Source organism: Dreissena polymorpha, chromosome 3 (assembly GCF_020536995.1).
Source record: "Dreissena polymorpha isolate Duluth1 chromosome 3, UMN_Dpol_1.0, whole genome shotgun sequence".
Taxonomy (NCBI): Eukaryota; Metazoa; Mollusca; class Bivalvia; order Myida; family Dreissenidae; genus Dreissena; species Dreissena polymorpha.
In genome coordinates this window covers 34256890-34272846 of record NC_068357.1, presented here as the reverse complement: position 1 = coordinate 34272846, position 15957 = coordinate 34256890, and the positions used below count along the sequence as shown (strand labels likewise).

The following is a 15957-nucleotide window of genomic DNA, read 5'->3' as shown; positions in this document are numbered from 1 at the left end:
TATCTTGTATTTGAAAAACATTTTTGAAACGTTGTGTTGTGTTAATAAGCAGAAATAAAACGCAAAGAAATCAGAAATGAACTTTGTTGGTTACTGTGTATTATCAACGAACAATACGCAATTACGCTACAAAGCGCTGGAGCTGAATTTTAAAGGCCTTTGCAAACAGTTTGGATCCAGATGAGACGCCACAGAACGTGGCGTCTCATCTGGATCCAAACTGTTTGCTATTCTGATAGTATTCTTTGAAAAAAATCGAAGAAAATGCTAATTTTAGAAATTCTGCAGACGACATTTTAGCAGACGACAAATTTCCCAGCATGCAATGGGTTACGTAACGTTTTCCAGAAAAAGGCTTATACCTCTGTTAGTTTATGAGGCATTTTCAGTTGCAAATATTTCTGGTAATTATTGGTTTTAACATTTGATAAAATTATGTCAAAAGCTCAGAATAAGCTTGTACTTTTTAAGATCGAGGTAAATGAACTGTTAAAGGGAAATGTTTAACTTGTGTCACATTTTCTACACACTTGCGACCAAGATGACATGAATAAGATATTTTAAGAAATGCAAATGATCTAATGGCATGTCAATTAACTGTTAGCCTAATTAGCATACTAGGTTTGCACTAAATCACATCTTAGAAATACCTTGAAACCGCTCAATAGGCCACATTATTTTCTCCGTCTTGATAAAACATGGTCAGAATTTATGTTTATGTTGTGAATATTAAGGCAAAGTTTGAATCTGGGTCGTGTTTGTGTTAAACCTAGGTGACTTTTAATTAAATTTTAAGGAAAACCTTGTTTCCTGTAAAATATTAAGGAAATGTTTAAAGGTTTGGTAAACTAATGGAAAAGTTTTTGACAATCCGTAGAACTCAGCTTAAGGGCATTATAGACTTTTTGTATATACAGGGTATTTAATTTATATTCTTTTTGAACTTTAACCACATACCCCAAATATCTTTTGTAATGTGGGTACTCAGGCCATCAACTCAAAATGAGTCGTGTTCTTAGAAAACTGGGCATAATGTATGTGCGTAAAGTGATGTCCCAGATTAGCCTGTGAAGTCTGCACAGGCTAATCAGGGATGACACTTTCCGCTTGTATGACATTTTTTGTTTAAATGAAGTCTATTCTTAGCAAAAATCCAATTTAGGCGAAAAGTGACGTCCCTGATTAGCCTGTGTGGACTTCACAGGCTCATCTTGGATGACACTTTACGCACATGCATTACGCCCAGTTTTCTCAGAATGCAACTTAAATAGTCTTGGGTTTTTAATGTTTAGTTTTTTTTTCCCTTCTTATTGACATTTCCTTGAGAAAACACAATTTTAGTGCAATAAATCCAGTCTGAGACTGGCATTACTTAAGTGGCGGAAGCAATTATCTCTTAGATGGTCTTCAGAACAATAGGTCTCCTCTAAAGTCTGCATAGTGGCTAGTATATCAGTGGAATGTAACCTTGTTTTGATTGTAATCAATAACCAATTCCCCATAAGAAGCAAAGTGAAAATGGCTTTTGCAACCAGCATAAAACCTGAACAGCCTGCGAGTATCTTTCAGTCTGTTCAGGTTTAATGCTGTTTGCTGCTCATCAGTATCTAAGGGTTTGAAATGAAGCCTTTAAAACTTGAATATGGTAAGAAAGTCTTTAATTATCCCCAAGCTTTTTGAAAAGCGTGGGGATATTGTGGTCATCTCCGCCATCCGTCCGTCTATCTGTCTGTCTGTCCATCCTGGCCACTATCTCCTCCTACACTATTAGCACTAGAACCTTGAAACTTACACACATGGTAGCTATGTGCGACCCTGCACTATTTGGAATTTTGATCTGACCCCTGGGTCAAAAGTTATGGGGGTTGGGGTAGGTTATTTTACATTAACTTCTTCATTTCTATACCGATTTACTTCAAATTGATACTGAACCTCTCTTATGACAATACGATCAATCTCAACTATGCATGGCCCCATTACCAACCCTGGGGCGCCCTGCCCACATAGACCACACCCACCCAAAATTGCCTTTTACTATAATTTCTTCATTTCTACACCGATTCACTTGAAATTGATACTGAACCTCTCTTATGGCCATATGGTCAATCTCAACTATGCATGGCCTCATAACAAACCCTGGGGCGCCCGGCCCACATAGACCACACCCACCCAAAATTGCCTTCTACTATAATTTCTTCATTTCTACACCGATTCACTTCAAATTGATACTGAACTTCTCTTATGACAATACGGTCAATCTCAATTATGCATCGCCCATTACCAACCCTGGGGCGCCCCACCCACATAGGCCACACCCACCCAAATTGCCTTTTACTATAATTTCTTTATTTCTACACCGATTCACTTCTAATTGATACTGAACTTCTCTTATGTCAATATGGTCAATCTCAACTATGCATGGCCCCATTACCAACCCTGGGGCGCCCCGCCCACATAGGCCACACCCACCCAAAATTGCCTTTTACTATAACTTCTTCATGACATTTCTACACCGATTCACTTCTAATTGATACTGAACTTCTTTTATGACAATACGGTCAATCTCAACTATGCATGGCCCCATTACCAACCCTGAGGAGCCCCACCCACATAGGCCACACCCACCCAAAATTGCCTTTTACTATAACTTCTTCATTTCTACACCGATTCACTTCTAATTGATACTGAACTTCTTTTATGACAATACGGTCAATCCCAACTATGCATGGCCCAATTACCAACCCTGGGGCGCCCCGCCCAAATAGGCCACACCCACACAAAATTGCCTTTTACTATAATTTCTTCATAATTTTCCATTAACTGTACATATAGTGCAATTCTTGTCCGGGCTATTTCTCAGCAACTAATGACCGGAATTCAATGAAACTTTATGGGAAGCTTTACTACCAAGAGGAGATGTGCATAGTATCAGCCAGTTCTGATCGGATGATTTTTCACAGAGTCATGGCCCTTTGAAATTTTCCATTGTACATATAGTGCAATTCTTGTCCAAGCTATTTCTCAGCAACTTATCACAGGAATTCAATGAAACTTTATGGGAAGCTTCACTACCAAGAGGAGATGTGCATATTATCAGCCAGTTATGGTCGGATGATTTTTCACAGAGTTATGGCCCTTTGAAATTTTCTATAAACTGTACATATAGTGCAATTCTTGTGAGGGCCATTTCTCCCCAACTACTGACTGGACTTCAATGAAGCTTTATGGGAAGCTTAACTACCTTTAGGAGATGCGCATGATATTAGTGGGTTCTTGTTAGATGATTTATTTAGAGAGTTATGGCCCTTTGAAATTTTTAAGTTGCTAAACCATCCATCGCATTATTTTGTCCAAAGTTATGCCCCACAAGATGTTTCCTTTTATCTGAATATATAGTGCAATATTGTGACAAAAAAAACTTTGGGGAGCATCACCCGTCTCCGACGGTTTCTTGTTTGTTTGAGTGCTTAAACAGAACTGAAAAATTGTGTTGGGTATAGAAAGCAGTTGCGTAAATCCGATTGCTTTTTGTGATTTGCGCTTTAACATTTGCAATTTTTTTATGGAAAGGCGTTAAGCTTATTGCATTGTAAATGGCAATCTATTCAAGTTTATGTAATGAAATGATGGAACATGGAATAATTTTTTGGCGTAGCTGTTTTTCCCAGCTTTTCACCTAATCTGACCTTTGTAAAGCATCCAATGAAATTCAAATAAAATTTCCCACCTCACAGTAGGCCAGAATAATTTTGAAATAAAGGGTTTTGTTTGTTGTGTAGAAGTATTGAATTCCTTGTGATTACATTTATCTTGATTTATTTGCACAAAAAAAACATCAGCAATTCTCAAACCACAATTAGCAAAAAGCAATTTAAATGGCATATCAGCTTTCAATTGTAGCAAAAATCTTGGAAGAAGTTTTATGTGTTGGTGTTCAGCTACATGGCCGATAATATCTTGGATAGATACTGTGGTTTATTGCAGGATTGTACAGAGCTATGCATAAAACATTGAAAATCATTAGCAGCAAGCGAGAGTTTCCTCAAGATCATGTAACATGTTTACTTGGATACAAAAACACACTTGCAATGGAGAAAAGCATGCTCTTACTGAATGCAAACATTCTTTATCATTTCAGGTTTAGACAATCTGACAGATCATCGATAGATTGGTAGATGATTGGAACAGATTAAGCAAACAGATTCTCTTTCAAGAAAAAAACCTGAACAAAATGTGATGGCGGTTAAAACTGATGGGAAAATGGTATTCTTAGAAACATGATGATGCTTGCTGTAGGGAGGCAGTTATGATCACTCAGTGTCTATGGTGTTAGAAGAGCTTATCATGGAAAATGGGGGGTCAGGGGACACCGAAAATGGCACTGGGGCCGACGAGAATAAAAATAGAAACAGTCTTGAAAGGGTCGAGCCAGAAAGGAAAATTACGCCCTTTGAACGTCTCTCCCAAGACTTGAGCGATGATCCGAGAGTTTTGAAGGAAATCACGCTCGGGAAGAGAATCGGTTTCTACCGGATCCGGGGCGAACTGGGAAGTGGTAATTTCTCCCAAGTCAAGATGGGCATACATGTGCTAACAAAAGGTTTGTAAAACTTGAATTTTTTACAAATAAGGATTTAGAATTTTACTTTCATTTTCACAATTGTTTGAGGGTTATTTTGAATAATAGCCCACAACTGTGTGTTAAACACTTTTTGTATGTTGGATCATTTTGAATGCTCTATATTATAAAATAAGTTGTTTTAATAAAATGTGTAAGACTTGATTTTTGTACATATAAGGTATTTTGAATTTTAGTCATATTGGTATTCTTATGTTTAGATTGGTATTGTAATGTGTGAAGTTACTTTCTCCAGGAAATCGTATCCTCCCTAGGGCTACATGGTTTGTTTTTTTATGCTCCCGGTAGGGTGGCATATAGCAGTTGAACTGTCCGTCAGTCTGTCCGTTTGTCAGTCCGTCCGTCCGTCCGAAAACTTTAACATTGGCCATTACTTTTGCAATATTAAAGATAGCAATTTAATATTTGGCATGCCTGAGTATCTCATGGAGCTGCACATTTTGAGTGGTGAATGGTCAAGGTCGTCCTTCAAGGTCAAAGATCAAAAAATAAAATCCAAGGGAAGTAACAAGCTTTAAAGGGAGATAATTTCTATTTTATATCATTTGGCAGGTACAGATCATTTTCACAAGGGAAGTAATATTTTTTAAAGGGATATAATCCCATTTTTTTTTTTAATTCAAAGCGGCGCAGTAGGGGGCATTGTGTTTCCGACAAATACATCACTCGTTTGTCACATACATTTAAAACAATTTCTACACTTTTATAACACTAATTTACTGCATATTATAAATAACGCGTCAGGGGTCCATAATTATAACATTTAAATACAAAAAAAAAGGTTCATAAGTCTGAGTTCATTTTCTCTGCAGGCAAATAAGAAGCAGTTTTAAACCGTATTACACAGTATACCTTTTGAGAGTCTTCTGAAATAACATCCATCCATATTATCAATAAAAAGAGCATTTACATTCAAGTTTTTTTTCCCATTTATTAGTTCATTTATTGGTTCATTTATTCCACACTGAACTCTCAGTATTGTTTAAAATATTTATTTACAAGTTGGAGGATTTAAATAACAAACGCAAATTTGAAAAAATATTGAATTCAGTTTGTCAAGAATAAGTATAGTAAAAGCTTGTAAAATGTTTGCATTCTATTTAAATGCCTTTAAATAATGCATTAAAATCATATTTTCATGGTCTGGACACTTTATCTTTCAACAAATAACCACTTTCATTTAGATCAACAATTATCATGACTGGTAAACTTTATCTCACACCACAGCAAAGCCTAACCACTGTCAATAACTTGTCTGGCTTATGTAAAATATTAAATCAAATTTAAATTTTGAACTTGCAAAATGGCAGTTTTTGACAGTTTTGAGCCCCACAAATGCCATTTAATTTTAGTTTCTCAATAAGCTTGTGTTTAATCACCAAATAATTTTTTTCATGCACTGCCTTGAACTTGAATACAGTCAAACCTGAATTCAGCGGTCAGTCTAGGGAAATGATCAAAGTGACCGTTGTCCACAGGTGACCGTTGAATTCGGATCACAATTTTAAGAAGGTTGGTCAGTTGGTAGTATTACTACGTCGTTACCCCACCCGGTCGTTTGCATACAGTGTAAAACAAATGCTCACTGCATTAACAAAGCATAATAACAGCATTAACTTACGCGTGTACATTGAATAATAGAGAATAATATCTTTTAGATTGATTTAATTTCATATTGTTAAATTAAACAATGACTTTATCAACGCTGGTATAATTGTTTACTCATGCATCTCATTCATTCAGTAAATAAAGCTTGTCACGTTCCGTTGACGTCACGTCCGTAAAAGTCTAAAAAGCGGATTCGGTGTCATAAACCGATAGTACGGTGTAATTGTACCGTTCTAATTCAAAGAAATAGCGGTCATTTAATTTAGCGATAATTACTTTCAACAAGTCATAAACTCTGACATATTTTCTTTTGAAGATACCCCCACAATTATCCCCGGAAAATATACCTTCTCAACACCTTATAATTTGTTTACTCGCAGCGCGCCGCTTTTATAATATCATAGACAATTACCGCTTTCAGACGCTTTAAACGCAAAATAGACGGACAAATAATGTGCTGTGTTGTTAATTTTCGCGACTCGAGACGACTGACGCGTGACCGTTGATTTCAGGTCAAACATGAATTTCGGAGTGGATTATAGTGGCCGTTATGGTCAGGTGGCCGTTAAATTCAAGTGTAATATAGAGTGTTTTTGGTCGGGGGGATTCCAGACTGACCGTTGTCTGCAGGTGACCAGTAAATTCAGGTGGCCGTTAGGTCAGTTTCGACTGTACATGTGAAATATTGGCCATGATTGGGTGTGATATAAGCTTTAATGATGTTAGATTGACTTTCATTAAGGTTACATAGGTTCAAAGGAAATTAATTATTCTGATTCACAGTTAATTTAACAGTCTGGTATCAATGTAAGTTTTCTAGCTAATATCGTGTTGGATATTAATTAAATTTATTAATTAAGGTTCTCTATGATTAGTTTACAGAGGTGGGCAAGTTCTAATTAAAAGAAGTTACTGTAATTACTCTATGTTTTCAGACACATAAAAATAGTGTTTTTTTTTAGTGTCCAAATATTTAGATCTAGATAAGAAAAATATTCAAAAATTACAGTTGTCCGAAAATTTAGAGACAAAAATAAAGGCGTCCGAAAATTATCATTATATTGAAATAAATGCCATAAATCAATGTACATAAATTTTATTGTGATTAATTCTTCTTTTTCTGCTTGAAATAAATAAAAAGAACTTTGTAGCTTTGTTAACTGTTGCCTGTAATGATATATTACAAAAAGTAAAAACAGAAAACATACTGCTTCCTTAATAGGAAGACACTGTTTCAAATGCTGTTGGGTGAATCCATTACTTTTTACTGTATACATGGTTATTCACCCAATTACGCGAATGTTATGGTCCATTGCCCTCAAGCACACATCTGTCGGGTTTTATTACCTTAATCCGGTTGTAAAAATCCATGATCGAAGTGTCACAAGATAAGCGAAAATAGGGCCGAAGTCTGTAGAATAGCGCGGTAAATTAATATACAGTCCGAAAATTAAGAGACATTAACTATGGACGAAAACCCGTATGTCCGAAAATTAAGAGTCACGAAAAATAATTATTTGGGCTAAAAAAGAGGGTGTCCGAAAACTTAGAGTGTCTGAAAACATAGAGTAATTACGGTACTTCCTTTTTAAATATTCCCTGCAATGTTAACAAGACCAAAATGACTATACTGCTTAATTTTTTTAAATTATTTCTGCAAAATTTGTGTTTAAGAATCTGAAAGGTGCCCATTTAATTTATAATCAACATCAGCTCCTGGACATTTTTGTAGAAAAGACTTCTATTGTTGAAAAGTTATCATGTGCATAATTCGCCCCATTGGGGCATTGGTGCAAAAAGGTACGATGTGCCTTCTTATTTCAATGTCACATGGTACCTTTTTGCATCCAGGGGTTGATATCGTACTAATATTGTATGAACACACTTATTCACAAGGTAAATAATCTGTATTGAAGGAAAAATAAATAAATAAAATATTGTAAAAAAAGAAAAAAAGATTGTATGTATCTTGGCCATACTCGTCTTACTGTTGTGTCAATGTTGAGAAGAACAAGTCTTGAGAATACTCTGCGACCAACTCGTCCACTTTAACCCTTTGCATTCTGGGAAATGTGTTGTCAGCTAAAATGTCATCTGCTGATTTTCTAAAATAAGCATTTTCTGCCCTTTTTTTTAAAGAATACTATCAGAATAGCAAACAGTTTGGATCCTGATGAGACGCCACGTTTGCAAAGGCCTTCAAAATTCGGTTCCAGCACTGAAAGAGTTAAATTAAAGACCTTTCTTACTAGTTTCAAGTTTTTAAGGTTTCATTTCCAACCCTTAGTTACTGATGAGCAGCAATCAGCATAAAACCAAAACCGACTTGGAGTTACTCGCAGGCTGTTCTGGTTTTATGATGTTTGCACATTTTCACTTTGCTTCTGAGTGGGAAAGGTTTAAGGTGTGTTCTATATAGAACTCAAAAGCTAACATTTTCCTTAGTATGAAAAGACTTTTATATAAAATGACTGCAGTGAACAATGTTCTGCTGCCAAGTAATGTCTCATTTGTGAATAAAACTAATTATGTTTGTTGTTAACTAAGAAAATCGCTAGAAAGTTGTGTTTATTTCCACAAAGCATTCACCTTTTCTTCTCTTAGAAAATAATTATATTGTTAATAGTTCAATGAACACCACATAAAAGCAACTATAGTTCTTGAGGTAAACTTCAGTGGCTTCATTCAGCAGTAAGCTCCTGCTAGTTATTGGTCATTGACTTATCAGATTACACACTTCTTCCTAGATGAATTTCATTGGTGTGTTTTTGTCACGATTCTTCATTGATGAAAATTGCCATTACAATGTAACGAAGATAAACACAATACAGCCATGATGCTTGAAGGCTCTACAGGGCCCTACATTAACCAAAAAAAACAACAACTTGCCGTACTGGGCAAGTACTTAGAAAATCTACTTGCCCTGATCATAAAGCCACTTGCCCAAACATGAAATATCACATTTACTGTAAACCTCATATTTTTTAATAAAGATCAAAATAATACACCACAAAAACTTTATTTTTATTTTTGCACATTTAACAAAATGATTACAGCAATTAAAGTCTAATTACAGTCTAAATTTAATGCTCTTTGTTCTTTTTTGCACTTGCTTGGGCGGACAACTAGATAATAAAATAACTTGTCCGGACCCAACTTCTACTTGCCAGGGGCAATAGGACAACTGTAAATGTTGAGCCCTGCTCTACTGCCAAGAGATCTTATAATCTGTGTGATGACAATACTGGCTTGTTTGCATGCACTGCTGTTATGTTTTGTCATTACATGAAGCAAGTATTTGTAATGACATCAAGTAATTATTATAATTTATGTTATGTGATGATAGATCTGTATACTTTCTCACTGGCATCTGGTTTGTTTAAAAACATTTTTTTTCCATACAATTCTTGCTCAGCTATTCACTTAATAGTCCAAACTGTCCTATTTAAACAAAAGTTAGCGCTCATGTCCTCGATATGAACTGCTTAAGGTAAAATGTGCAATCGCTTATATGGAGATCTTGCTCAGAAAGTTAATTAAATTCAGGTAAGTTTATTGTTAAAAGTTGAAAATCTAGTTTTTTTTGCATGGTATCATTTACTTTTTTATTAGCTCACCTGATTCCTCAGGTGAGCTTTTGTGACCAGTCTTTGTCCGTCGCCCGTCTGTCCGTCCTCATTTGTTCGTAAACACTATAGGCCACATTATTGTCCGATCTTCATGAAACTTGGTCAGAAGCTTTGTCCCAATGAAATCTCGGTCAAGTTCCAAACTGGGTCGTGCCGGGACAAAAACTAGGTCACTAAGTAAAAAAAGAGAAAAAAATTGTAAACACTGTAGAAGTCACATTTCATGCCCAATCTTCATGTAACTTTGTCAAAACGTTTGTTTTGATGATATGTTGGTTGAGTTCAAAAGTGGTTCAGGTCCGTTAAATAACATGGCCGCCAGTGGGCGGGGCAGTTTTCCTAATTTGGCTATAGATAAACCTTGTTAACACTCTAGAAGTCACAAGTTTTGCCCAATCATCATGAAAGTTGGTCAAAACTTTGGTTTTATTGATATCTCGGACGAGTTCGAAAATGGTCTAGATCGGTGAAAAAACATGGCCGCCAGTGGGAGGGGCATTTTTCTCTATATGTTTATAGTGAAAACATGTGAACACTCACATTTTTGGCCCAATTTTCATGAAATTTGGTCAGAAAATTTGTCTCTTTGATATGAGAGTTGAGTTTGAAAATGGTTCCGGTCAGTTGAATAACATGGCCGGCGGGGGGGGGGGGGGGGGGGGGTGGTTTCATGAAACTTGGTGAAAAGATTGGTTTTATATATATCACATAATTAATGCCATAATTATTGCCCTTAGATTGTCCAAATTTTCATTATATTATACAAAATCCTTGTAAACACTCTAGAGGTCACAATTTTGTTTCAGATTTTATGAATCTTGGTCATAATATTTATTGTTGTAAGCAAAGTTTGATGTTTGGTAAGGGGGGTCAACTCAAAATATAGGCCACCTGGTCAAATCTTACAAAAACAAAATCACTCCATATGCCAGAGTTTTGGTTCAATAATGATGAAACTTGACCAGGATGTTTGTCTGGACAATATCTAGGTCAAGTTTGATGTTTGGTAAAGATTGAATGAACTGACTCCTCTCAGGTGAGCGATTTAGGGCCATCTTGGCCCTCTTGTTCAGTGTTGTTGCAGAAGATTATACAGCCTCCGGGCAGCGGATTAGATCCGGATCAAAGACAATAAACAAAATTAAAAGATGATGATGTATATACATTCTCTGCATTGATTACAAATAAATACAGAACATATTGATTTGTTTGGTTGTTTGCCGTTTAACTACAATACAGGTGTAAAAATAGCTTGTGCTTTGTTTTATGGGCTATCGATCTTTTTAATCATTGACTGCTTTTACAAGTTTTACCATACATGTTTCAAATCATTGTTACTTGTAGCAATTTAAAACGTAACAAGTAAATAGAAATTAGCAATCATGACGATTAGTTCCATCCAAACGTAGGGAAATTGTTTTCAGAAATTCACTTTTATTTTTGCGCGATTTTCAGGAAATCCCCGGAAAACACGTTTTTCTAATGACTGAGTATGACGCAATAAAACATTGCTTTGTATCCTATTGCATTCAATCTTATTTAAACTCACTCGTCCATTGGTTGTTACAATTAAATCTGAGCTGTGCCCTATGAAACCGCTGTCCCATAATGCACTGTTAATTTTATACTTCCAAAAATTATTGTTCTTAAAGTGATCAAATATTTACGATGCAAATGTCTTGAAACTTTATTGAAAACTGACCAAACAGTTTGCTTACACTTATTTTAACCAATAATCTTCGCACCTTCTCTAATTTTCACCGATAAAGGTAAGATTGTTATTAGTTTGGCCATGATAATAAATGAATAAGACCTATTGGCAACTGGCTTCACAGTTTCAAACCTGGGTTTCAAACACTCGTTAACGGTTATGCGGTCCCACTTATCCGCTAATCATAAATATGATACACTAATGGGGGCAAATTACTGATCACCCGATAACAAAAGACTAGTATATTGAAATGTGACAAACAGGCCCCACCTCCTGTAAGTGACTCTCAAGTGTCCTCCCTCTTTTCCCACTACGATTTATCGCAACCGCAATATATTTCGGACATGTTTTACAAACAAATCGGATATTGAATGAAGCATTTTTTATTAGCTTGACTGTTATATATGAAATATATATAGTGGAGCTATCCTACTCACCCCGGCTTCGGCGTTTCCGTTTCAGTTAGCGTGCAAATGTTAAAGTTTTCGTTCTACCCCAATTATTTTCATTGTCCCTTGACATATTGCTTTCATATTTTGCATACTTGTTTACCAACATGACCCCAACCTATAAACAAGAGCAGACAACTCTATCAAGCATTTTGACAGAATTATGGCCCCTTTTATACTTAGAATATGCATATCATTGATAAATCTATGTTAAAGTTTGCGTACTACCCCAAATATTTCCTGTGTCCCTTGACATATTGCTTTAATATTTTGCATACTTGTTTACCACTATGACCCCAACCTATAAACAAGAGCAGACGACTCTATCAAGCATTTTGACAGAATTATGGCCCTTTTATACTTAGAATATGCATATTATTGATAAATCTATGTTTAAGTTTGCGTACTACCCCAAATATTTCCTGTGTCCCTTGACATATTGCTGCATATTTTGCATACTTGTTTACCATGTCACGTAATTATGTATCGTTCGTGGAAAAGACACAGTAACCAAAAAAGTTCATTTCTGATTTCTTTGCGTTTTATTTCTGCTTATTAACACAACACAACGTTTCCAAAATGTTTGTCAAATACAAGATACATGCGAAGCCCGCAATGGGCCCATCCCGCGAAAGCCAGCAATAATGCGACTTGTATGTTCGGCCGTTTAAGTAAGACTGTCCATAAATATAGATATAAACAACGAAAGCTTTGATAATTGTTATGTGTACAATTCTGATTGGCTGTGTAACGTCACGTGTCTACATGTACAATTCTGATTGGCCGTTTGTTAAGTCACGTGTCTGCAACTTAAATATACGTATGCAACGGACACCTAACGAATACATACGGAAATGACCGAAGATTGACACATACGGTAAGCAAATATTCGTGTCCGGTAATTATAACCCGAGGCTTATGATTTGTTGATCCAGATGGCTGCCTATTTAAGATTGTATGAAATGTGGTACAAATTTCGATCATTATATAAATCCAACAATGCCCCAAATGTGCGTTTTGTGTGCATTATGTTACACAACTTTCCCCCTTAATTTGATTTTTTTATATTTTATGATTTTAAAAAATCTTTTAAAATTTTACTATTGAATTACTAATAAAATTAAAAAAACTAGATTCATATAAACACACTCAAATGATGGAAAATATGAAGATAACAATATGATTTCCTTGACAAGCATCTCTGCTGGAATAAATAACATTAGTAATTGTTATACAATTTAAATGTCAATCAAAATGTTGTGTAGAACATCATCTGTTGATCGTTGGCCATCTGTACATCTGGTGTCGTCCATGTTGTCTTGAAGTTGTAGCTCGCGGCGAATAAGATGTTTCATTGAAGTCATTGCCACCGTCATGAAGATAAGTCGATTGTAGGTTCGTCCGTGGCGATTGGAATGCGTTTGTTGATTCTGCTCTGCTTTCCGATGTTTAACTTGCGTCGTCGATTGTCGTTTCCGTTGTATTCATCGTTGTTGTTGTTTTCGTTGTCGTTTGTACTTTTGTTGATGGCCCCAGCGTCTTCATTTCTCTCGGGACATTAAGATCTTCTATTGGCCATAATGCTCACGAGGTATTAACTATAGCAGTGTTCTCCTTGATGTCTTAGGCCTCGGAAGTATCATTCCAAATGCGTTATCTACGCACGTCAAACAGTTGAACGGCTGCATCTACTCTATAGTGTTTAACGTCACAAGTATTGTGTCCAGTGTTGCGTCACTTGTTGTCCTTCGAAATCTTCTGGCGTTGGTCTTCTTTTAGCGATAGAACCAGGTATTCACTTTGAGAGTAAACGCCGTGATGTTCCATTCTAATTATGTTGTTTGTTTCTTCTATTGGTTGTGGAAGGCGTTGTCTCGCGAAGTCGCTCTTCTTCGGCGTTGTCTTCAAATCTCGATATTTTTATCTGCGTCGTGGTGATACAAGTATCAGTTGTTCAAAATCATGGCAAACATTTATAAATATCCCCTTAGTTATTGTTAAATATCGTCATGACAACTTACTGTGATATCTTATTCAAAAAAATAAATTCTTTACAACGAAAAAATATTAGTCAATTCCTCGAAACATACTTCGGATATGTACATGACAGTTTGACATCTGACAAGCCATTTACTTAATATGACTTGTGTACCGCCTTAGGCATAATCATTTTACACACGTGCAGCCAGTAAATTTTTGACAGGCGCGCGCCACTTTATTGACCTAGAGTAATGGGTTATGATAGACGTACCTGTTCATATCATGGTTTCATAAACCTCATCTTTATCACTATAGTTTTGCCGTTGGGCATAGATTTATTGACATGTTTGACCTGTGCACTTGTAAAAATGCGCAAATATGACAAGGCAGACTTTTATATATATGCATTCATAATATAAGAACACGTATCGGCATACTTCAAAATTCAGGTCTTTGCTCCTAATCGAACTACTCAAATAATTCTTATGCGACATCGCATCTTCTGTCCATAGCGTAATTTGCTTCGATGGCACAGGGATAAATTCTCTTACTCATGAGGACGCTAAGGTTTTCAGAACCTCGGGCTCGGTATGTCCGAACACTGATCAGTCAGCCGTGCTCATAAAATATAATTGTAACCCTTAAACAATTATATTAGAAATTTAATGCGTACATATCGTTATATTTTCACTGCGCTATACGCGTCAGATCGCATTAAATTCTTACTTAAAATTACTCAAGACCTTCAATATTACCGATATCCTACATATATTTGCATCAACACAATGAAGTATATACATATTTACATAATATTTTTTGTGTGTGTCTGCCCTATTCATATTCGCAATCAACATTATTTTTCTTATTTCCTATTTTCTTTCTTTTACAATTCGGAAAACTATTTTTAAATTTTCCAATAATTTTATCTATTCGTCCTCTTTAATTTTCTTTATCATTCTAATAAACAAAACCCGCCTTATTTTCTTTATTAAAATAATAAACAAAACTGTCTTAAATAATCTTAATTCCTAAATTCTTAATTCTGCCAATGTAAAATACTAGGTAAATTCTTTGAATATTTTTTATATTTGTTCCTTCTTCGAGTTTTTCTATTATATTAATAAATAAAATCATCCACAAATTTTCTTAATTAAAATAATAAACAAAACTGTTTTGAATACTCTTATTTTTCTCGTACATTTTAATTTAATGAAAATTTACAAACATTCTAACAATTTAAAATATATTGGTATGCAAAAAAACATAAGTCCGTACATAATCCTATATTCTAACAATACCAAAAATATATAAAAATTCTTTAAATACTCTTTGTGTGTACACCTTTAATTTAATGATTTCCATAACTCATAAAAATCATGTAAAACTCAAATATCTCTTTTTATTCTCAATTCACCGCTATTTATAAAAATGTGCCGATAAATGCAAAATTGGCATGATTTTGATATTTGTAAAATTTGTTCGTACATAATTTATTATCAACACTATTATTTTTAACATCTAACTACATTAAATTCTTTAAACAATTCTTAAAAATTTCGTTGTCATGACGCCTTTTACTTTAATTTTCTACTTTATAAATTTTGAAATTCCCTCTCCAAGTTTGCCATAATTGTTTTAAACAACTGACCTGAATTCATGTCGCGTTGTGGTTGTGATGTTTTCATTTTTTCGGCACGTGATCGCACTTGTGATCGTACTTCGGTCGTATCCATGGTACACGGCTCCATAAAATGTACTGTGTCACGTAATTATGTATCGTTCGTGGAAAAGACACAGTAACCAACAAAGTTCATTTCTGATTTCTTTGCGTTTTATTTCTGCTTATTAACACAACACAACGTTTCCAAAATGTTTGTCAAATACAAGATACATGCGAAGCCCGCAATGGGCCCATCCCGCGAAAGCCAGCAATAATGCGAC

General features: G+C 35.3%; 1 protein-coding gene across 3 annotated transcripts in view; it reads left to right on the top strand.

The window, feature by feature from the left end:
* The window catches only part of LOC127873635 (serine/threonine-protein kinase NIM1-like), a 63984-nt gene that overhangs the window by 22207 nt on the left and 25820 nt on the right, over positions 1 to 15957 (top strand). For all 3 annotated transcript variants that reach the window (XM_052417521.1, XM_052417520.1, XM_052417522.1), the window contains one exon: positions 4139 to 4600. In XM_052417521.1, coding sequence (XP_052273481.1) covers positions 4324 to 4600 — 277 coding nt within the window. In that variant the 5' untranslated portion in view covers positions 4139 to 4323. The remainder of the gene's footprint in view (positions 1 to 4138; positions 4601 to 15957) is intronic.